The sequence below is a fragment of the Antennarius striatus genome, chromosome 18 (assembly GCF_040054535.1).
Source record: "Antennarius striatus isolate MH-2024 chromosome 18, ASM4005453v1, whole genome shotgun sequence".
Taxonomy (NCBI): domain Eukaryota; kingdom Metazoa; phylum Chordata; class Actinopteri; order Lophiiformes; family Antennariidae; genus Antennarius; species Antennarius striatus.
Genome location: NC_090793.1, coordinates 10,662,635 through 10,687,861, shown reverse-complemented (window position 1 = coordinate 10,687,861; position 25,227 = coordinate 10,662,635). Strand labels below are relative to the sequence as shown.

The window sequence follows — 25,227 nt, the reverse complement described above, 5'->3', positions numbered from 1 at the left end:
TGTGAGTGTGTGCATGGCTGGTTGTTTTTCTTTCCTGTGATGAGCTGGTGTCTTGTACAGGGTGTACCCCACCTCTCAACCATAGCCGGCTGTGATAAGCTCCAGCAAACTAAGCAGTTGTAGATGAGATAATTTTGATTGTCTTGTCTATTAGAAAATGGATGGGTAAAAGTAATTTACATTGCTTCCGTTTTATGTATTTCGGAGTCTGAAAGATGTTTTATTTTGAAAAGTGAAGTCTGTGTGGAATGACGCACTGCGCATGCGCTGTTTCGTTTGACAGGTCTCGGTCACTTGACAGCTTGTCAGCCTATATTTAAAAATAAACCTCATCAATGCAGTCACTTAAATCGAGTTTTTAAATATAATTATTCTTACAATTATTTCGTTTACAGAGATGTTGATTATCAATTCATGAAAAAAAGTTTGTTAATATCTTTTGATGTCTAGATTTTACATAAAACCACTGCGGATGATTTATTATTAGACTACAGCTGCCCCTGTGCTGCTGGACACCACTGATGGCAAACAGTCCTCCATACGGACATAATGCGGTCTGTCTGTTGAGTTGTGCGTGGTGTGGTCTGTGATCCAGCTCACAAGGTAGGGGTCCACAATCCACATCCAGTTTCTTTCATGGGTGCTGTTAAAGGCACTCGAGAAGTCGAAGAAGCGCACCCTGACAGCACAGCCCCAAACGTCCAGGTAGGAGAGCGCACCTGTTGGAAACACCGCCTTCTACTCACTGGATTCAGCCCCAACAGCAAAAACAATTCATCTAACTTCACTCTTTATGACTAACCTCTTGACATGTGGCTCTGGCTTTACTGACTGCCTCAGATCCTCAGCTGCCTTTTGCGGCTGAGGAATTGAGGATATATATATATGAGGATATATATTTACGAGCAATCCTTTTCGAGAATGCTGGACATAAAAATGAAGGAAAGGAACAAACTTAAAAATAACATGAGAGTGGAAATTGCTAAGATGAAGCTGCGCATTTCTGAACTAGTCTCTGAAAGACAACAGCAGAAGTCACACTGATTTGCAGTGATATTCATTGTCATTGTTTTTCTTTCTGTGTGAAGAGCATGTTTGGCTGGTTTTGTTCTTTGAACACATTGATGCTGATGCACAGTTCTTTATGTGCACCAGTAAAAAATATACCAATGTTCTGAATTAGAAAAACATGTTTTATTTTTCCAATTAAGAAGGGTGCATATGAATCTGGTGGGGTTCAGTACCTCCAACAAGGTTTAGAAGGATGGAGGTTTTGCTGAAATGGGTGTACAAAAAGAAAAAGTCCCTTTTGTTTTCTTTAATTACATTTGATATGATACAAATATATACAAAAAGTGGCCCATAGATGAAGGGAAACCTACTGCTTGCATGTGTCTATGTGTGGCAGACAGGACAGACATAAAATTACAATACAGTAATCCCTCGTTGCTCGCAGTTACTGCGTTCCAGGACCAAACTTAAAAAACAAAATTTCGCAAAATATAGCAACTGACTATTTAATTATTTACGGTAATTTGAACATTGATGAACCCTCCCCATACTGATATTAAATCACCTTATATCTTGATTACCTTTTCCCACACTCTTATAGACTGTTTAAAACACTTTTGTATTAAAGAAAAGTTGCAGGAGGAAATGTGAGTCTCGGAATGCAGTGCACACACGGATGCTGTCAGTCAACAGCATGCGCATATGGTATCATTTGACTACCTACTAAAATTTGCGATGTCTTGAAGCGCAAATAAGTGAGAAATTACTGTACCAGCTATAATTAACAACATGTGTTGAAAGGAAAACTGTCACTTACATATGAAAAAAGATGCAAAAGCATACCTCAGAAAAAAAATGCTTGCAGTTCAAAAATGTAGGTCATACCAGTGAAGTGACCCGAGTATGAGAGTGTGAGAACATGACACTGTGAGTTCTGTATGAATAAGGTTAAAAATGTCTGATACATCACAGTTTAAGTGTATTTGATCCACTTCCGTTGTCTCTGGACTGTCACAAAAAATAATGTTGACATTATGAGATAAAACGTCACTTAACACGTTATCTGGTTTTACATTTTAATCATTTTCAGTAACAGAATGCATTTTTTTCCCCAGAAAATAACTCGCTGTTCGAAATGAACATAACTGAAATTATTGAGTATATTCAGTCAACTCAATTCAGAGTAATACATAGCAGGTCAAGTTCAGACAGCAGTAGGCTTTCTGGTCGTCTTTTCTGTAACCTCACAAGGCAATCATGAAGTGTGTACGAATGCATAGAGATTGTATTCAAGCAATATATTTTATCAGATGCATAGTTAATGTAGAATAAAATTCAGGATTCTCACGATCACATATAAAGCTGAGGATGAAGGATTTTTGGTAACCTGTCAAGTCTTTAAAAGTAGAATAAGAGGCAGAAGTTTTGGCTATCTAGCTCCTCTACTCTGGAACGATCTCCCTGTTGTGGTCCAGGACGCAGACACCCTTATCTTATTTAAGAGTAGACTCTATTATAAAGTCTACAATTAGGAACAACATAGATTCCTTTTGATGAACTGCTATAGGTCTAGACTGCTGAGAGTATTTCTCTGTCTCTCTGTCTTATAGGGAGTGACATTAATTACTTTAGGAGCTTCTGTTAAATTCTCTTTCTTTGCATTTATTGCTCATTACTACATTGACCATTCACATGTTTGCAAAATGCTGCCGTGTGTCTATGTGCTTTTACTTGATAGGTGGGGAACAAGTATAGATGACAAGAAGTCTGAAAGGCTGAAAATCCTGCCCCAACTTCAGCTGCTGGATTGGAACTTAAGACATCAACTCTGTCTGGCCTATCTGCCACTCTGTCTCTTTCTCTCTTTTCCTTGCCCTGTTCCTATCCTAACTGTATTTCTTTTCCACCCAGCCAGTCAGGTGGATGGCTGCATTCAAGAGTCTGGGTCGTGCCCATTAAGAGTTTTTCACCACCGTCACTTATGCTTGCTCTGGAAGGTTCTGTTGGGTTTCACTGTCAGTTAACTCAGTTTGAAAGGTCTGCTGGTGTGATTAAGTGATTTATAAATAAAACTTGATTAATTTATTGACTGATAGAATATCCAACATGTATCACAGATTAGTGTCAAAACTTTTGCATGCAATGCAACTCAGTAAATGTGATTGAACATCATTTAGAAAAATATGAAGCAATATATGACGCCACTTTAGAATCACATAGAAAAATAGTTTTGGTTTTCAATATTTAAAATAATTAAGCTTGTCTGCGGTGCACTGGCAACGTGCCCAGAGTATCCCCTGCCTCATGCCCCCAGTTGGCTGGGATAGGCTGCAGCACCCCTCAACCCACGACAGCAGATGAAGCGGGTAATGACGATGAATGAATGAAGCTTGTGGGACAACTAGCAACCATTTATGATCTACAATTAATGTGTTAAATTTATGAAAACCACCAAACCATCATGATTTTTAAGACGATGAAGTGATGTCTTCTGAATGTTTGGTGTGCAATCAGCTGGTCCAAAATGAAGAGATGATATCAAGTTGATATCAAGTTACTATTTATTTTTTTTAAAAGTCACATGTAACTGCAACTGAATGATGTTCGGCTTTTTTTTTTTAAAGAAAAGAGAATCATTGAAGTATTACTTAATTAGTTATTATTTTTTCATTTGGCCAGATTATTGCTTTAACTGTATTATTATTTTACTATATTGGGAAAACGACTTATTCTTTTATTTACAATAAAAACAAAATTCATCCATACCTCCATTTTATACATCTAGCTTTAGACGAGATGATTACGGTCATCTCGTCTACAGCCGCTCCTTCTGCTGTGTGGATCATGGGGGTTGATGAGGCCTATCCTAAGTGACTAGATGAGAGGTAAGCTACACTTTGGATATATTGCCACGCAAAAGACAAACACACTCACACCTACGGACAATTTGACATGACCAATCCACCTAAACTGCATGTTTTTGGAGGTGGGAGGAAGCTGAAGAACCCGGAGAGAACCCACACAGACATGGGGAGAACATACAAACTCCTCACAGGACTCAAACCTGGAACGTTCTTGCTGTGAGGTGACAGCATGGTGCTACCCACTACGCCATCATCACACCCTCTATAGAATATTAGCTTTAGCTCATATTCTCCATGTCTTATCTCATTTATCTTGACTCATGATTGTGCAAAAATACACAAATATAGCAAAACAATCATAGGAATTTGGTAAAACCTATACAGTAAAACAGACAAAACCTATTTTGATAAGGAAAAATGTACTTAGTCTGTAAATGGTGGACAACAATATCATGAGACATGTCACCTACTGAGATAACCACCACTCTGCCTCACACATTAGTGCATTATAAGCTCATCAACATTAAATCATGCATGAACCCATTGAGGTAAAAACATAGTTGTTAATTTATATAGGAATGTCTGTGCCATTGTTGGGGATATCTGTCTTTATCTCTGCCTCTATCCCTATCTCTGTTCCTTTCTCTGTCTTTGAATCTCTCTTTACCTCTATCTCTATCTCTGTCCCCGTCGCTGCTGTGATAGTTCTGGTTCTTGTGATAGCTATGATGATTGTGTTCGGGACAATTATCTGTCTGGGTCTGTGGTGGGATATCTGAGTGAAGCCTGTGCGACTGGTGGCATTCATTGTGCTCCTGCTTATAGTCTTCCCTGGCATGTGGCAGCTTGTTCCCCCGATGATGTTGGTGGTGGTGGCGGTGGTGATGATGGTGATTACTATTATGATGGTGATGGCTATGACCTCGGTGGTAATATTGAGCCTCCTCCACATCCTCATCCACAATGTCCTCTGACACTTCCAGTATCTCATCAGGCAAATGCTTAGAAGGAAGCCTGTGTCTATAATCCCTGCTTGAGTTTTCTACTAGGCCAGCGGATGTTTGATTGTGCTGGGTGTGGCTGTGATGTTCCATCCGGCGGTGGTGGTGGTGATGGTGATGGATGTGCTGGGGTCTCTTTGGTTCAGTCCTCAGGAGCTGTTCTTTTTCTTCTATGTGGCCCTCCTTAGTCCTCTGTTCCTGTGCTGGGACTGAATGGGCATCTAGATGGTTCTCCTGGGAACCCCTTCTCTTTGGGGCAGCAGACGTTTTGTTTTTCTGCCCATCCTGGGACAGAAAAAAACAATATAATGTTCAAAAATATGTAAGTATATGTAGAAACTATTTAGTGTCTAAGTCTATATGTTTGCTTATACACTTGTCTTAGCAGTTCCAATCACAAAGAAAAATACACACTGATGCTCTTGGTAAAGCACACAAATGACTAAACTGGCAATCACAATATAGGAAAGGGGAATATTTTTGGAAAAGGACCGTCAGTTTGATCGTGTGGACTATTGGCCACTCACTGCAATTACTAAAATGTTAAGAGACACACTTTCCTCCAATGCAATCTGGAGCTGCTGCAACTACTGTTGTTTTTTTTACGTGATTTAGTTGTCATTGATTTTTTTTCAACTATTCACTAACTATTATTGACCTTCAAACATTATTATGACTATTAAACAACAATCAAGTTCAGTACAAAACATTTTACTAAATAAAAAATTAAATAAAACAAAGCTCATCAAACTGTTGTACCACTATGACTTATACTCATGACAAGTTATTTATTGTTTAACACAGCATTACTCCAAAATAAATTAAAATATCTGAAAAGTTCAATAAACAATGATTTAATTACAATTTACACTTGATACCATAAATTGAAGAAAACTGCAGTGGCTAATCTAAATTGTAACAGCCCAAAATATGGATTGCGTGAAGAGATTCATATATGACTGTAACTGGATGAATATTAAAAACTCTAAAAACTGGTTGCACCATTTCTCAAAGTACATATTTATTACATCATTTGTAACAATGCATTCACTGCCACAGTCACTGTTTTGAGATAGATTGTAAATATGACTCACCTTTTAAAAATATGCACAACATTTTAATTTTATTTTTGAATGAGCATGAGATGGTCAGGATACTACAAAATAACGAATAAAACACTTCAAATTCCCAGAATAAGAAGAAGAGAAACTGAGAACGAAACAAATTCCACACATAGAATAAAATCAAATTGTACCAATTGTACAGACTGACCCACTGGCGGGGGCAGCAAGGGCTCAGCGGTAGAGCAGGTCATCCAATGATTGCAGGATTGGCCCAGTCATTTTGGTGTTTGGGCTGACAATGGGAGGTGTCAGCTCACCTCCCACTGCCAGGCATGAGGCCTCGAGGAAGACCAAATGGGAGGTTAATGGATGTAGTGAAGGAGGACAGCTGCTCATTTGGGCGCACCAAGAAGGAGCTGCCCGCCACTTTACATCCCCTGCATGCCTACAGGCCCCCTTGTGTGTGGTTTTGTGTATTACAGGGGCCTGTATACACTAATATGCATGCGTGTGCTTGACTGAAAAACTAGAGTGTACGTTCTTAATTTCCCTTCGGGGATTTTAACAGTGTATAAAATAAAAAAATTAAATTACATTAAATGAAGGTAGTTGGTGTAAGAGAAAAAGATGACAGGGTTAGATGGAGGCAACTGATTCGCTGTGGCGACCCCTGAAGGGAAACGCTGAAAGAAGATATTTTTTGGTAATTGATTGCCCAGAGAGACGTGGCAGTAAAATGCTCCAGATACAATTCATGGTTGCGTTTCATTTTTCCATTTACAGTATGTTTTGACCTCTTTTCTGATGAGTCTCACTGACAATTGATAGCTCTCAGCTGTAGCAAAGCTATTATTACTGCTACACAGGACAATTTAACCAGAGACTCATGGTGTGGGTTGAACGATATTGTCCAATATATTTACCAAGTCTTGAATGTATTGAATGATTTATTTCTATTAATAAAGGCAAACTGGTTAAGGGAAGTACGCAAGCGTTTTCAGAACAACGTCAATGTGGGTCAGCTAGATTTTAGATATTTCTGTTGCTAGTTATGGCCAAATGAAACATTTTGAATAAAGGATCTGGACCAGATGACCGCTTCATAAATGGTTCCGGACTGGGACGGTGCCAGATGAGCCGCTTCATGGACGGTTCCAGACCGGGTCAGGATGGCTGAGCTACTTTATGAAGGGATCCGGATTGGCTCTGTGCTCGATCTGGTTTGAGTCAGCAGTCCTTGTCCGTTCCGGGTCTTTCCCGCTGTGTAAGTAGACTCCGTTCTGGGCTCGGTTTGCGGATCTGTTGCGGAGCCGGTAGCCTGGGTAGTTCCCAGGCGGAATGAAAAGGCTATCTGGGTTGCATGCGTGTTACGGGCCTGTACACACTATGTATATATGCAACAAACAATGTGTGCTGGAGTGGATTCATAGTTTCCCTATGGGGATCAGTATAGTAAATTAAAATAAAAAATTTAAACTAACAACTAAAAATTATCATCAAAGGGCACTACTTTTGTTCTGGGTAAAAAATTCTGGTCGGACAGAAGGACAGATGTAACCCTTTCCTTTTATCCACTTCTCACTTTGATCATCATGGGGGTTGATACGGTGCTACTGCATCTACAGTATCTCCATTGCTGCAGTGGCAGAACAAGAAGGCAGATCACTCACCAGAGGTAGACCTTTCATTTCTTCAACTTTCCAATGAAGTAGGATGAAGAAAAATGAAATGAAAATTTTAGTTGAATGAATGGAAACATATGAAAATACAGCAGAATATGAAGTCCTGAGATACCAGCTGACCTCATAATTTACTATCCAATTATCAGTTGACAGACTTAGAATAAAGAGAATGCAAAAGTAAGAAGGATGTGAGTGGGATGAGTTGAGATGACTGTATGAAAATGACTAATGCTAATGCTGATTTTTTTTTTTTTTACATGTATCTGTGTCTTTGGTACCGGTATTACTGAAGGACTGGTGGGCAGTGTGTTCTCAGCCAGTTGGGCCACCAGTGCATTGGCAGGCTCCATCTCGGGTGGATGTGTGGCTCTCCAGTAGGACTCCAGATAATCAGCAAGGTGCTCGCAGGCATCCACTAGCTGGTTCTCATCTAAGATCACATCAAACATTTCCTACAAGAAAATGAGATGTGTGTGTGGGTAGATAGATGGGTAGATAGATAAACAGACAGAGATAGACAGACAGAGATAGACAGACTGCATCATACTGCATCAGTTTCTGAAAAACGCCACTAGATGGCACTCACTGCTGGACACTGGGCAAGTTTGTCTGCAGCCACCAGCTGAACATTAAGGTGTTTGGTCTGTGATTTCCCTCTTGTCTTTATCAGTCTTGTCAGCACCTACACAGCAGAAGTATAGAGGAGGAGTAAAATGAAGCAAAGGAACAAAAAAAAAAAATACAGGCTGTCAACAGTATATACACATTGTCTACTGTGTACACCCTGGCACTCATTCAAAGTCAGAAAAAAAAGACAAGACACGTTTGGTCTCTACAGAAGCATGCCTTTGGTGAGGAGATCTTGACGTAGACTAAAATCGGTGCCAGTGAGGTCTTAGACACCTGAAGAGGGTGGTTGACTGTGTCAGCATCTAGAACCACCAGCTGCAGGCTACGGGCAAGCTCAAAGATACGCTCGACCTCCCCTTGAATCTGGGCTGCAAAAGTAGAAGGTAAAAGCATAAGTTTTCCATTGCATTTCCATAAAATCCATGAAATATTCCTCTTTGCGTGTAAATCAAGCTGTTAGAGGACACAAGTAACTTCCCCAATGACTTAAGACTCACGAGGTACTGTATGTTTATTGTGGAGCTTTCAAACAAATCTGTCTTAAGAAAATGACGACGACATGATTACCTACCACATGACTACCACAAAATTCAGACTGAGATCTGTGAACACTGTCTACTTAATGAGATCAACAAAATAGGTAGTGTATTTTTATATTGTTTCCCTTAGTAACAAGTTCTATAATCTCAAGCAGAGGGGTTAAGGAAGATAAAGAAAGAAATTCATGGAGACAGAGGATGTTGAGTTATGTCTGAATGAGATCTTTTAGCCTACTAAAACAAATGACAGCAGATAGTCTGCCTGTGCCTTATGTGTTTACCCAATGTGTTTTCTCTGGTGGTGTCGATATAAGATGATGAAAGGAAGAAAGGTGGAGCACTCAAACCGACATGGACTAAAACTTTCAGTCAACATTTTCAGTCATACATACCAGCAGTATCTGGGATGAGTGCATTGAAAAAGACAAAAGTAGAGAGAACCTTATAAGTTGTATCCAGCATTTTTTTAAAGCTTGTCTTTTATTTATGTAACACAGATGTAACATAAACAAACAGCTTTGTTTGATGTACATAACATTGTGCAGTAGAATATATTACTAAGACAAAGTAAGGCAGTAAATATGACCAGAAAGTCCTTACCTATTTTTGTTTGGACAGCTTGCTATCTTTTTTTTTAGCTCAGCTAAACAACTGAAAGCAAGAATAAGCAACTAGCCTGAATTTTTTTTCCATTTATGATTTTAATTTGTATTTACAAAAGACTTTCTTGCATGATAGACAATTCATTCAATATTTTCAGACATTATAAGGACAAACTGTGTAAAGTATCAATGAGAAAATGTGAAAGACTGACATTAAATAAGATTGAAGTAAGATGGAATTTGTTTCACCTTCTTATCTAATTTGGGTTGCAAGTGGGGGACAACAAGGGATTCTCACAAAGTGAGGTTAATTATTATTCAGAATTGTTTGATGAAGCACTCTCCAATCATATCCATCCACAAATAACAGTGATGACAATAATAATCACTGCAGCCTTCACACTGAGACGATAAATCCATCTACCTAAATTCGAGCGAGTGTTTGTCCGGTCAATTAAGGCCTTTTTGCCCGGGTTGTTGAGGATGGACCTTTTAGCCAGAGAGATGTCTGCCATGACCCGTGTAATTGTAATTCTAGAGAGGAGGCAGAAACATGGATTGCTTTCTCAGTCATGGTTTTCATTGTTTTATTTCCACATGATAGGTCTGATACTATAGACAAATCAGAACTTACCTGCTTTCAAATCGATGTTTTAAAAAGTCAAATAGGGCTTTTTGCATCATGTCTGTAACCTGGGTTTACATGGAAAAGAAAGATTTTAAATAAAATTCTTGACTATTACAAGTCCAAGAAAATACCAGTAGTTATTTAGCAGGTTAGATTTAATAGAAAACAGACTCACATCCAAGCCCTTCAATGAAGGTCCCATTAGAATCACAGGACGCATTGTAGGCACCACATCATACATAGACACCTGCTCTCCCTATGGCCACATAAAAAGACAAGTTTAATCCAGCAATAATACTAAAGATGAGTATCTGTGAATGTATTATTTTATTTACTATATTGTCATATTTTTATTTAAATTGTTTACTGATAGTAAACTGATAATAAATCCAGTTGTACACTGATCAGCCTGTCCTGGAGCTGGCTGCTCCCAGTGTAACCTTTGATTCAACACTGTTCTATTGCTGTCATTCATATAAAATGCAATGTTCTCGTTTGCGTGCGTCCTTGTATCTTTGACGCACATTTTTTGACAGGGACGCATGATCGTCAGACAACATGAGTCCCTGGGACGCAAGCTTTAAATCCACTTCCATTTTTCCATTTCTCCACTTAAATGTAGAACCCAGAAATCACCATTATGTTTTGATGTCACCCGAGTCACCTGCGTTATTTTGCCTTATTAAAATCGACCAAATGGCAACACGACATCTGCTCGTTTTACGCGCTGCAGTGAGAGCAAGAAGTCAGTTAAGGTTTCTCTGCCTCTTATAGCGTTATGAAATGCCTGCTGATGTGATTAAGTGCTATACAAATAAAGGTTGATTGATTTATTGATTATCTTTGGAAAAAAATGCAAAAGTTGGAGAAAAAGCAATTGACAATGAGTGCTTTCTTGCATAAAAAATAATCAAAAGTTACGCTTAAACGTCATGTTTGGATGCACAATTTTTTCTTGAAGCGCATCCCAGGCATGCATGACTTTGTTGAGGTAAAGTGAACTCTGACAATGTGCATGAAGACTCAGCTATTTGGATTATAAGGAACAATTGAAAATGTCACCTGCAGCAAATGTTTAATCACTTACCGGTTTCTTTTTCACCTGCTGATTGGCTGTCCATAAGGAACAATCAGAAAGGTATTAGAGGTTATCTATGCAATCAACAACAGACAACATTAAATGTTTAATTAAATTTAGCACACACATACCTTGTGAAGGAGGAGTGTATTTCTTTGAGTTTAAATCTTGAGCTGCTTGAGCTGCTGCTTTGCTGCAATGAAAAAAGTCTTAAATTTCAGATTTCTCTTAAAAAGACAACCAGCAACAAATGCGGCTACCATATTCACATCCACAGACCAAATGTCTGTGGATGTGAATATGCTTGTATGTTCTACTTTTTTGTTTGTGCCAGAGTCTTGAGCCAGAGGAATGTGTGTGCATGTCTAAATGTGGAACACTGTCCAACAGGGAACGTAAAGTGAATAATTCCATATTGCACACAATATACTGTATAACAATTAAATAAAAAATAACTACAGACCCTCCTTTAGGTTTACATACCATGAGTTGAACCCGGGCCTCCTGGGTGAAAATCAGGGCTCCTAATTGCTCTTGGGGTACTACTCTGTCTCCATGGACGGGAATTTACAGATCTGTGTCATTTTATGTCTTTTATGTCATTCTGTGGAATACTATTCACCGAATGTATGATGTCATTCTGTGAATAAATATTTGCACTACTCCATTCTGTCCTGTCTTACGAAAACCTCTTGCTTTCACACTAGAGTTTACTTAACCACGTGCTTTTATTTCTAAGGTACTCATGCACACTAACAAACAGAAATGGAGAGAGAAATGGGATCAGTTGAGGTTGTCCACTCATTTTAGCCACAGTACGCCCTTAAACCATCAGTCCTTGCTTTCCTTCCATCCACAGAACAGTTCCTGATGTGACCCCTTCACAATGACAGTACCTCTGAAAAAACAGTCTGGCTGATCTGTGACATGAACCGAATGCCTAAAAGGCCATGTACAGTAATCTATTGTATTTCTACTGTTAAATTGTGCTGGATGAATGAAGATTATGAGGATTGTAATTTAAATCACGCTGTACAGAATGGATGTAAGTAGTGTGTAACCTTGAAAATAGTGAAGAAGAGAAACATGTTGAACATACGTAGCTAAGGCCTTTGCAGCTTTCCTCGCCTGGACTTCCCTTCTGATGAGAATGGTTTCCAGATTAACCGGGCTGGGGATGAAACCAACTACACCATCCTCCTTCACAGGCCGGCCAATCCACCAGTCATTGTTAAACTTCTGCTTAGGAGAAAAAAATGTTTATTTTTTCATCTTTAACAACTTTTATGGCTCTGTGTGTGTGTGTGTGTGTGTGTGTGTGTGTGTGTGTGTGTGTGTGTGTGTGTGTGTGTGTGTGTGTGTGTGTGTGTGTGTGTGTGTGTGTGTGTGTATGTGTGTGTTTGAAACCTCTTTGACATGGAGGAAGTCTCTGCCCTCAAAGGTGACGGCCTGGCCTGGTACTGGAACGTTGTCGTCGTCTGCTGGCGTGTAAGAGAAGTTGCAACGTACTGCAAACGCCACAGGCTTGTACTGAGGACACAGGACACATATTTACACTAAATATTGTTTCTATCAGATGTTATAGCCATCTTTAATTCCAACAATTTACCTACACTTACTTTTTAACAAGACAACCTTACTTGATAAAAACCATGATCACTCTAAACATTGTAGAGAACTCTGAGAATGATGAACTACGAATTTCACATTGATAATCAGTATGTTCGACCCTGCAATGGGCCCAGGTGTAAAATCTGAAGCAGAAAGGGATGGCAAACAAGAGAACAAATAGTTTATAAAGCTGGGCTATTCTTTTTTCCGAAGAATTTGTACCAAAGGACAAATAATGGGGCAGCAGCATAGGTCTGTGTGTAGCGCTGTTGCCTCACAACAAGAAGGCTCTGGGTTCAATTCCTTTCTGTGCAGAGCTTGTATGTTCCCCCAATCGTAAAGGCCATATTGCTATATTGCTACAAATGTATCAGTATATAAAATAAAGCGCAATGAATGTCCTTAATTATTGTCAGTCTCGAAACATTGAGTGCAGACAAGAAAGATAAGAGACTGTAGTCATTTTAACAGCACCATATTGCTTTGCTAATAATATGCCCTGATTGTTGCTTCCTGTCTTGTGATATAACCTTGTCCTTGAAAGCAATCTGTCTAACATATAAGTCTGTAAGGGCCACGCTGGAGGGTCAGGGATGGCTGTTGTGATCTTTGTCTTCTTTTCCTTTCAGCTTTTCCCTTCAGGGGTCGCCACAGCGAATCAGTTGCCTCCATCTAACCCTGTCTTCTGCATCCTCTTCTCTCACACCAACTACCTTTATGTCCCCTTTCACGACATCTATAAACCTCCTCTTTGGTCTTCCTCTAGGCCTCCTGCTTGGCAGTTCAAAACTCAGCATCCTTCTACCAATATATTCAGTATCTCTCCTCTGGACATGTCCAAACCATCTCAGTCTGACTTTATCTCCAGAGCCTCTAACATGTGCTGTCCCTCTGATGTACTCATTCCTGATCCTATCCTTCCTGGTCACTCCCAGAGAGAACCTCAGCATCTTCATCTCTGCTACCTCCAGCTCTGTCTCCTGTCTTTTCCTCAGTGACACTGTCTCTAGACCAAACAACATCGCTGGTCTCACCACAGTTTTGAACACCTTTCCTTTCATTTTAGCTGAAACTCTTCTATCACACATCACACCTGACACTTTCCTCCACCCGTTCCATCCTGCCTGTACACGCTTCTTCACCTCTTTCCCACACTCTGCATTGCTCTGGACTGTTGACGCTAAGTACTTAAAATCCTCCACCTTCTTGATCTCTTCTCCCTGTAAACTCACTCTTTCACTTGGGTCCCTCTCATTCACACACATGTACTCTGTCTTACTTCAACTACTAGCTTTAACTACTCTTTCCTATAACTTCATCAAATGCCTCATCAGCTTTATTCCTCTGTAGTTGCCACAACTCTGCACATCTCCCTTGTTCTTAAAAATGGGCACCAGCACACTTCTCCATTCGTCAGGCATCTTCTCACTATCTAAGATCCTGCTATGAATGATCCTGCTGTGATGCTGCTATGAAAAAGAGGCAGAAAATACCTTGGCTTTCTCGAGTTGCACCTGAGCGTTTCTTTCCTCAGTTCCATCCAAGTCCTGACGCTCTCCCTGCAAAAGAGAGAATGAATAATTAGCTTAATTTGATTGATTTGTTTGCTGTGCTTACCCTATAGGCTACTTGATACATTTTCTTGAAGATGCAGAAAATGTACCTTTAAAAAAACTTAATCACGAAAAGAACATAAGATGCAAAAAGACATACATGAGAAGTGGGTAATAAATAATCAAGATAATTCCAAACCATCCCAATATAACATTTGTGATTAATTCAAGATGAGTTTTGGAATTTGGTCAGTGTATTGATAATCTATTTGCTCTGTCTCATAGAGGGCAATAAACTGTTGTTTGTCCTGGGCAAAAAAAGGGGTAATGCTGACTAACTACATGAAATAAATTAATTATTTGTGATATCAACAAAATAACCAATATAACTTATCTCTCTTTGGATCAATTAGTGTAACTCTTCTGGATAGTGGAGTTCAAACTCACAATAAATAAATAAATCACAATATTGACACATATGAAGACTAATTTTGAAACTGAAACAATAAATTGAAATGTTAGGTGAAACTGGAAAGAAATGTCCAGAAATTCCATAGTGTACCTCCTTAAAGGGGGGAATTGTGAGAATAATTGTGAGAATAATAATAATTTCTTTAAAAAAGCATTTTTTAGTATCTTAAATCAAAGTGTGTGATCAAAGGAAGTCATCCATCAACACATATTCCTATGCTTTTCTATGTATGCTATGAGGGCGCAAACACCTTAAATGTCATCCAGGCAACAACTGTGTTTCCTCAAATATGTCTTTGGCACAAAAAGCATTAGAATATTAATTGAAAAATGATCAAGTAAAAAGAAAAATGATAAATATTAATAAGTCAGCAACAGTCCACATTGTTTGCATTTCTCAAAAGGCAGATCAAAAAGATCAATTTTCAAATGACTTCCTTTGACCCGTAGCACATTCAGCTTTACTATTTGCCCGTCACTACTGGGACACTTTTGACTTTGTTGACGCCAGGAGATTAAGCAAAATAATCAAGTATGAACATCATGTCTTCAGGCAGACATTGTCATGACATTGGTCAAAATGACAGTATTAGTAACACACTACATTCTATATAAAGACACACACACACACACACACACACACACACACACACACACACACACACACACACACTCATACACACAGAAACCCACACAAGTAACCTGAGTATGACGCACATACAGCCTGTTGTGAAGTAGAGAATATTTATAGATTAAAATGTGTTAAATCATCTGTGACTGAATAGCTAGTTTAAAAAAAATGCAGTTTAGAGCCTTCCAAAGATAAAACTGTAAAAAAAGAAAAAAAAGTTCAATCTGACAACCTCCGGAAATATACTGCTAAATTTGTAAAATGAACGATGATGTCCATAGGGGGAAAAGCCGTAAATCCAAGGGCGTTGACATCATTGTCTCTGGGGATATTGACTTCCCTTTTCTGCAAAATAGGAAGGGATGTCTCCAGAAGGTGGGAAGCTGGATATAAAAAAAGACTGACTGACTAAGTAAGATTATTTTACCACAATGATAAGTTTGATGTCATGAGTTGAGGAATTAAACCCATCTATAATGTGTTTTGAACATTTTTGAGAATCCAGTATTTTCTTTATAATGTTGAATGGGGACATGAAACCTGAATGGTCGATGTTAAAAGCTGAAAGCTGGAAAAAAGGTGGACCAGAGGTTGTGTCCAACTACAGGGGAATCACACTACTCAGCCTCCCTGGGAAGGTTTACTCAAACGTGATGTAAAGTAGGGTCCAGCTGAACCTCGGATTGAGGAGGAACATTATGGATTCCGTCCTTATCACGGAACTACGAACCACCTCTTTATTCTTGCAGGAATCCTGAAGGGGGCTTTGGTGTATGTTTATCTAGTCTACATGTGTTTTGTGGAGTTGGAAAAAGCGTGCGATTGGGTCCCCAGGGATTTACAGTCACATACTGCGGGAATATAGGATGAGGGGGCCACTCCTCAGGGCCAAATTCTCAACAAAATGGAAATGGGTTGGGCTTATAACTGACTGTCTTCACGCTCTGTGATTGGCCAGTCACACACAGCACACGCCCCGCCCTACAGAGACTGTAGCCAGAGTTGTCGTTGCCCCACTCTCGCACTCACACACACACACAGACATTGACTGATCTCTCTGTGCGTGGCTTCATTGTAGCTAACGTTTCTTTCCTTAGATTTTCTTCAGCTTGCCTCTATTTCGGTCTATTTAAGGTTCCTTGGTGAACTTATTTCTTGTTTTGTTTGTGGCACGTACGTGGTGCATTTGATCAGACAACGCTGAAAACTGCTCATTTTGCATCGGTAACTGCCTCCACTCCAGTGAGGTTTTTTTTTAACCTGCTTGCTCTTAGTTTGACACTTTCTCACTTCAGTTCTAATTAATAGTAAATATACTGTATAGATATTTTCACTGTTACATAGCGCACGCGCACACACACACACACACACACACACATATACACACACACACACACACACACACACACACACACGCACACACACACATACACACACACAAATGTGCTCTGTCTCTCTATCTCTCTTCCTCTTTCTTTCGCTCTAAAAGAAAAAAGAAAAAATTAAAAAGAAAAAGAAGAAACAAATTTGAAAGTTGTACTGACTATGACAATTCTTGTTCATGCATGCTTTGTAGTTCATAATTTCCTATTGCATGCTTTGTATTCATTAATGCACTTCATGTTCAGAGTTCATAAAAACTTTTTTTGTAAATAGTTCCTTTACTATTGTGATCAAAAGCAATGAATCTCAATTCTGAGGCTGTTCTGTAAATATTCATTCATACACTTAAGAATATTTATGTTCTGAGTGCATAAAAAACTTCTATAATTAGTTCTTTTACTTTTGTGATCAAAAACCTTTATTTGAATCTCAATTTTGAGACTGTTCTGTAAATAGTTTTAAAATAAACAATAAATATAGCAACTTCTGATCAATCAATATCAATTTTAAACTTAAATCCCACCCATTTCAGGTCAAACCACACGCACTTCCGGTTTAAGTCCCGCCCATTCCGAGTTCAGATACTGAAATAGATGATTTAGATGGTTGAACAGATACAGATATAAATAGTGGTGTACTCGCTCAGACTCAAAAAGCAAATGATTAAGATACAAAAACAACTGAGTTTTTAATTTAATGAGGCTGACAGTTTGGGTTTTATTTCTATTTATTTATTTTCAGGTTCTTTCTTTTAACTTCTCCCTCATCGCGCATTCTTTTAGAGTGAGGACTTTAAACGTAAATGGGAGCCAGAAATGAAAAGAAAACGTCACTGGTGTATAACACAGCAAGGAGAAAAAAAAATATTGATGTTTTTACAAGAAACCCACAGCTATGAGAGCTATGACGTGGACTGGATGAGGGAGTGGGAGGGACAGGTGATGCTGAGCCATAACACCACATTCAGTGGTGGACTGGGCTTCCTGTTCTCTAGAACTTTTAATCCAACATCCCTGGAGGTCGAGCATGTCGTAAAGGGGAGATGTCTTTTAGCAAAGACACAATTTGAGCACCGCACCTTGGTTTTTATGAATACTTATGCTCCAACAAACAGTGCAGAGAGGAAGAAATCTCTAGAAAAAAAGCAAATTGGACTTAACTGCTTTGCCTCTGAGGATTTTTTTATTAATTGGTGGAGATTTTAACTGTATTGAGGACAGGTTTTAGACCGTCATCATGCAGAGCCTCACCCAGCATCTCAACACACTCTGAAACAGCTGGTCTGTTCTCATGGCCTGGAGGATGTGTGGAGGAGGATGCATCCACACTGCTGACAGTACACTTGGTCCCACCTGACAGAGGGCAGGGTGTCTTCAGCCAGGCTGCATCACTTTTATTGTTTTCAACACCAATTTCAATGGTTTTAGGGATTCTAAAACAAACTATATAACTGTCTGTCTGTCTGACTGTCTGTCTGTCTTTCTGTCTATCTGCCACTTGGTTTAGTGTCTGTCAGGTTAAGCATAATAACATACCAAAAATGAAGGGGAAATGTTAACCTTTTCGAAACTCTAAATCCCAGTGGAAACATGCTCTATACCACGGCATGGTGAAAAAGTTCAGACTGTCCTGTTGAATCATTGCTGAACTTGCTGCATGGAAGGAGAGCATACAGTGGCAGGTAATGCCCCAGTAGAAGCTACTAAGAGGCTTTTCCTATTCTAGGTTACAAGTAATGGGCCACCTCTAATCAGTGCACAGTGATACAAAGACAGTGGGCCATCCAGAAAGTATGAGGTTTCATCAAGTAAAGCTTGTTCCAAGTTTTACTAATGCTAAAAATCCATTTTCTGAAAAATAAGTCACCATGTTTTTTTTTTTAACTTTGAGAAACCAATGATTGTGTAATTTTTTTAAATGTTGTTCTGAAAGTATATGAATAATCTCTGAAGGGCCAGTCACATCTCAATATTAAAATTACACATTATCTTCTTAGTACCTGCTTTAATCATCCATCCAGATGGTTAGGTGTGTTGGCTTGTGAAAATATTGTCCTGATGAGTTTCAAGGAAAAAATTACTGATTTCCAACAGTCTGCAGAAGGAACCATTCATTAACAGTAGGACGATCTTCATGTTCATATCCATACTGTCATAACACAGGCTTTCTTCCGGGCAGTGAGTGTTGTCCAGAAGAGAAAAACTAAAAGTTTGGTTTACAATAGAATTAATTTATCATTTTCTGACCACATTGTGGGTAACTAGTGTGAAGTAACACCTTAAAGGATTTGAATAACAGTGGATTATATAATAATCAAACTATGAAAAGATTAATTAGACTCCATTAAATGTGAATCCCTTGTAATAAATATGTCTCATCAAAATTATCTTTTATGTGTACATTTTTGTGGTAGGTATATTCTTTCATTCTTACAAAACCCGTCAGTACTGGCCAGAATCTAATGTTTATTCGTTATATGTGAGCCACTTCACAGTCCAAGTTCATGTAACAAAAATAACTACAGCAAATCAGTCATCCTGATAACTTCTGAACACCATCAGTGGTGTCAAAAAATATTTAAAGTTGAACTGACTCCTCTGGAAAGTTTTGTCTGTCCTTTCAAGCATGTAACTTTACTGGTTTAGTATCTCATGATATATTTTGTTGCCATGATTTTTCTGCATTATTAAAAAATTAAAATACCAAAAAAAAGCCTCTCCAATTAGGAAATAAGCAGCAATAACTCTAGGGATAAAATAAGAAGCCACGAGGAACCCAACTGGAATGTTTGTACTCCTTAAAATATTACAACATATCCAGATACCAGTAGAGGTAGAATTAAATCATGCAGGTTGAGTCACTTGGTTTATAAAAATTCTAGCTTTGTGCTAGTGGATTGTCATCTTTTCTGGATTGAGAAATAACAATTGCAACTTTTTGCTAATCTCTTTTTTATTGTGCAGCTGACAGAACATTTCACATGCAGAAGGTTATACATTATTAAATTATTATAAAAATATCTTCAGAGCAGCAGTGAGTTTTCATCTGATACTCAACTCCGTAACTTGAATGTGACACTAAAGAATAAAGAAGAAGCACCAAGGAGATAAAGGAAGATGTTGAAGAATTCACCTGCTGCTTATCAAAGCCTCTATCGTGTGTATGGAAAAGTAAGCTCATTAATCTTGAGTTTGTGGGTAATATCCTGATCACAGTAAAAAAAAATCCAACATGGTTGCATTTCACAGCAAGGTGAAGAGTCATAAGTGATGGAAAGGGACAAGAAAAGAGATTTAATCTGATCTTCACATGCCAATCGTTATGTAACTCGCTCTGAGCTTGTGGTTTTCATCTGTAAGCATGATGCTGGTGGATATTCATTTCCATCCGCCCTGTGCAGTGAGGCTGCTTTACTGAGTGCAATGATGTGTTAAGGCCCCAACACAAGGATTAACGCCTGGTGCCACAGATGGTGCATTCTCCTACCCTTCCTCGCGCACGCGCATACACACACACACACACACACACACATTGTATATTCCTTCTTTACCTTTTTCTTGGGTGGCATGGTTGTTAAAGCGCTCCACTTCTGTTATTCCAAGGTTAGAGGGACCAGATTAGTTCCGCTCAACTAGCTCCATAAATGAGACAGGAGATCGTGTTGTTTACCTATAAAATAGGTGGATATATCCGCAGGTTTTATGCAGGGGATTAAAACACCTTTAAGCGCCGTTTTGTGCGTAAGCGATAAAAAAAAAAAAATCCACAGAAATCGCGATGTACAGGATACTGGTGGAGACACGGATGAGTGGCGTGAGGAGTTTCACTTAAATCTTGTATTGTGAGTTGTGTGTAGTCACCCTTTCCCGAATCCTGTGGGATTAAAGGCTTATTTCTCAGGGCGGCATCTGTTGAGCCGCACACTGCTGAGTCTGAGCGTAACGAACAAACCAAGAAAAGTGTCCGACAAACCATGGAAAAGTCAAACCGGTGCGCGCTGCCGTTGGATGCTGCAAGTGCAAGATGTCCAATTTGCGTCGTTGCCTCCATCCATCCCGCCAATGATGACCGAGGAGCACGTGCATGCGAGTGTTTGCGCGCGTCCCAACAACTTCCTGGGGTTTGGTTGCACAAACCGGAGTATTAGAATGGCCTCGCTCCGAAATAGAAAGATGGAATTACAAGCTTCCGCGCCATAATTTAGCTGTTTTCCAGTATGCAAGCACAGACAGAGCTACTGACCCCTGCTGAGAGCGCAGCTGACCACATTACTTCACCCAGTAACCAAGAGTCAGCAACGCAGAGGATTAATAATTTGATTTACAGCCTTACACTCTGTGAGGAACAGCCATTAACCTCCGTATAAAAGAGTTATTTTGTGTTATAGAGTTTGATATATTTTAAAACATTAATACCCCCAAAATGCATTTCTCTGCACTTCTTTTCATTTCTTTTGCCTGACATTGTAAAACATGGTCTCCATTTCTGGGCTCTACATCTACATGCTGAGCATCTTTATGATCACTTGCAGCCTGAGGTTTAGTCTTGCCTGACTGATTTTGGTAGGAAGCCTCGAGTCTAACTTTGAATCTCGAGATAAAAGATAATAATACAGGGTATGTTGTGAATTTAATACACAGTTAAAAATATTTTAAAGCAACAATAACATCAACAAAAACTTGTGTCCATATACCATAGTTTCATACTTTACATTAATAATATATTTAATAATTTAATGAAGAACCTTTACATGTATTTCTACAATGCGGTAATCAAAGTACCATACTCCCTCCAAGACAGTTTGGCCTCAAGGCAGCTAAAGCTGAATGATCTATTTGTTGCTGTGGCCCGTACCACTGGCAGCTAGGCAAGGGACAAGGGAGCTTTGGGAGGTGAGAGACACAGATGAGTGTTACATAACTGAAAATGGAAATGAAAAATGCAGGGCAAGATTTGGCTAGACTGCAGTTTGGACCAAGAACGTATGTGTTACGGTTACAGAAGGAAACAGGCTTTGCTTTTTCTTGCTCATAATACATTGATGCTTCACATGCTTGCAAGATACTGCTGGCCGTCTATGTGCTTTTGCTAGACAGGTGGGGAACAAGTATAGAAGACAGGAAATTGAAAGTATCACGGTGTACTCATCACCCAAATGGAGGATACCGGTGGAGAGATTCTTCTCCTTCTTTTCCTTTCAGCTTTTCACTTCAGGGGTCGCCACAGCGAATCAATTGCCTCCGTCTAGCCCTGTCCTTTGCATCCTCTTCTCTCACACCAACTACCTTCATGTCCTCCCTCATTATTTCCATAAACCTCCTCTTTGGTCTTTCTCTAGGCAATTCAAAACTCAGCATCCTTCTACCAATATATTCACGATCTCTCCACTGGACATGTCCAAACAATGTCACTCTGACTTCATCTCCAAAACCTCTAACATGTGCTGTCCCTCTGATGTACTCATTCCTGATCCTATCCATTCTGGTCACTCCCAGAGAGAACCTCAGCATCTTCATCTCTGCTACCTCCAGCTCTGTCTCCTGTCTTTTCCTCAGGGACACTGTCTCTAGACCAAACAACATCGCTGGTCTCACCACAGTTTTGTACACTTTTCCTTTCATTTTAGCTGAAACTCTTCTATCACACATCACACCTGACACTTTTCTCCACCCGTTCCATCCTGCCTGTACACGCTTCTTCACTTCTTTTCCATACTCTCCATTGTTCTGGACTGTTGACCCTAAGTACTTAAAATTCTCCACCTTCTTGATCTCTTCTCCATGTAACCTCACTCTTCCACTTGGGTCCCTCTCATTCACACACATGTACTCTGTCTTACTGCTGCTAACCTTCATTCCTCTCCTTTCCAGGACAAACCTCCACCTCTCTAGCTTCTCCTCCACCTGTTCCCTGCTCTCACTGCAGATCACAATGTCAGCTGCAAACACCATGGTCTATGAAGATTCCTGTCTAACCTCGTCTGTCAGCCTGTCCATCACCATAGCAAACAAGAAGGGGCTCAGAGCTGATCCCTGATGCAGTCCCACCTCAACCTTGAACTCCTCTATCACACCTACAGCACACCTCACAACTGTCTTACAGTCCTCATACATGTCCTGCAATGCTCTAACATACTTCTCTGCCACTCCAGACTTCCTCATACAATACCACAGTTCCTCTCTGGGAACCCTGTCATAAGCTTTCTCCAGATCTACAAAAACACAATGCAGCTCCTTCTGGCCTTCTCTGTACTTCTCTCTTACTGTCTGTGAGCAATTGGAGCGCTTATGTGATCAATCCAAGCGATATTGACACGATTGGCAGTGCACCGCACTGTTTCATCCATTTTAACACATCTGGGACCGGCCGGTGTTTCGGATCAACCATTGATCCGGACCACTAAACTGTTTCACCTGGTGAATGGAGCACCAGTGTGTCACCTGGGGAATGGGGCACTTAGGATTTCGGAACACTTGGTGTGCCAAATGTCATCAGTCACGTGGTTTGTCCACATTTGAAGCAGGCTCCGAAGCAGTATTTCAAATGGGAACGCCTATCGAGGTGTGTATCGGAGCGCCGGAACATAGCGGACATCACTACAAATAAGAACACCGAACCATGGCAGAAAGGCCTGAAAATCCCAACCCCACTTGAGCAGCTAGAGCTCAACTTTAGACTGCAATTCCATTTGTCCTATCTGCCACTCAATCTCTGTCTGTCTCTTTTCCTTGCCCTGTCCCTATCCCCATTGTATGTCCTTTTCCATCCAACGGGACAAGGTGGATGACCGCTTTCCAGAGTCTGGGTCCTGCCCAAAGTTTCTTCCACAATGAGAAAGTTTTTACCCCGCCGCTGTTGCTAATGCTTGCTCTGGAGGGTTCTGTTGAGTTTCTCTGTCTAAAGCGCTTTGAAACGTCTGCTGATGCAATTAAGCACTATACAAATAAAGATTGATTGATTGATTGATTGATTGATGCTTGATTGATTGATTGATTGATTGATTGATTGATTGATTGATTGATTGATTGATTGATTGATTGATTGATTGATTGGCCAGCCCAGATGAACAGCGTGTTTTCGAAAGAGCTCATTTCACCAACTTTATGACAGTTGAAATTCTGAATCACAGATCAATTTGAGGTAATACATTTCAAATATAGTGTAGTAAATCTCGCATCTGTGGGAACAAAACAGAGCTGATACAAATCCCAATATCATATTTTCTTATTTGCTAATGTTTGTTTGGGGGTTTTTTGTCAAGATTTGTTTTTGCACTTTCAGCTGCTTGTGCAGCACATTGTAAACTGTCAAGCATCTCTGAGCAGATCATAGGTTATTTTCGACCACATGGCAACTGGAAAAATCAAGACAGATGTGCAGAAGATCACAGACAATAATGTTATTTGCTTCCATCTCTATCTGATACACCAAAGAAACCCCTTTAAACACAACAAAGACTATGCTTTTGTTGAGTGAGACACCAAAATGATGAGTGCTGAAATTCCAAAAACAATATGCAAAATGCATATATTTCAAGAAATTAAAGCCAGAAAAACAAATTCCAAAGCAGAGAAGAGCAAGCACAGATTAGGAAGCACTGCAACTGCACTATTTTAATCCACTAGCAGCCCTCCGCCTCCACTTCTCCCCATTTACCAGTCACAGAGGAAGTTCTCACCCAGGAGGCATTTTTGTTCTTGGGCACTCTTGACATGGATTGTGGGCAGTAAGTACAAGGGCCTTCATGCACACACACACAGATCCAAGTCCACTCTTAGCAGCACCAGCCCACTCAGACTTGGTGATAGGCATTTCATTTTGAAGTCTTCCTGTGCCGACAATCCTCACCACGTATACATGTTCCTTGAGCATCACCCTCTATTCACAACCAGCTGAACACGATTCAAAACTGACTGAAGATGTAGGAGGAGGAGTGGGAGACGGAAGCAAAGATAGGATAACTCCGATAGTGTCTGTCAGAGGCAGATATCAGTGGCGGACCGCGCATTTCACAACTAGGCCTTCAGTGATGTCCGACTTGGTCAAACTTGCATAAATACATCCCATAATACTGTAAGTGGCTCCCACCGCTAAACAAGGTCTGAGCCATCAACATCTATGCACTGCCAGTCATATACAGTATATACAGTATATATATAGTATATATATAGTGTATATATGTGTATATATATATACTATATACTGTATATAATATATATATATATATATATATATATATATATATATATATATATATAGTATATACTGCTGAACTCCTCCACAGTGACTGGTCATAGAGAGACAGAATAACAGCTTGATGGTATTATAGATGAATGCATCCTGTATGCCAATCCCAAAATCCCAAATGCATATAAACTACTATGTATATTTATGAATTTATATATGCATGTATGAATGTATGGAATGTAAGGTCATTCACATAATTTAGCATGTGAAGCAAAGTCTTTTCACCGAATGC

The 25,227-nt window shown here is 39.6% G+C and overlaps 1 protein-coding gene across 1 annotated transcript; it reads right to left on the bottom strand.

Annotated features, from left to right (window-relative positions):
* Positions 1 to 1,353: 1,353 nt before the first annotated feature.
* cacnb2b (calcium channel, voltage-dependent, beta 2b) lies at positions 1,354 to 20,630 on the bottom strand. The gene is made up of 14 exons (XM_068341554.1): positions 20,299 to 20,630; positions 14,204 to 14,269; positions 12,507 to 12,629; positions 12,199 to 12,338; positions 11,231 to 11,292; positions 11,109 to 11,134; positions 10,197 to 10,277; positions 10,028 to 10,086; positions 9,818 to 9,927; positions 9,184 to 9,192; positions 8,469 to 8,620; positions 8,209 to 8,304; positions 7,901 to 8,074; positions 1,354 to 5,161 (listed from the first exon to the last, which is right to left on the bottom strand). Exons 1-14 carry the CDS (start codon positions 20,314 to 20,316, stop codon positions 4,439 to 4,441), a joined length of 1,839 nt encoding a protein of 612 aa, XP_068197655.1. The 5' UTR covers positions 20,317 to 20,630; the 3' UTR covers positions 1,354 to 4,438.
* Positions 20,631 to 25,227: the final 4,597 nt, after the last annotated feature.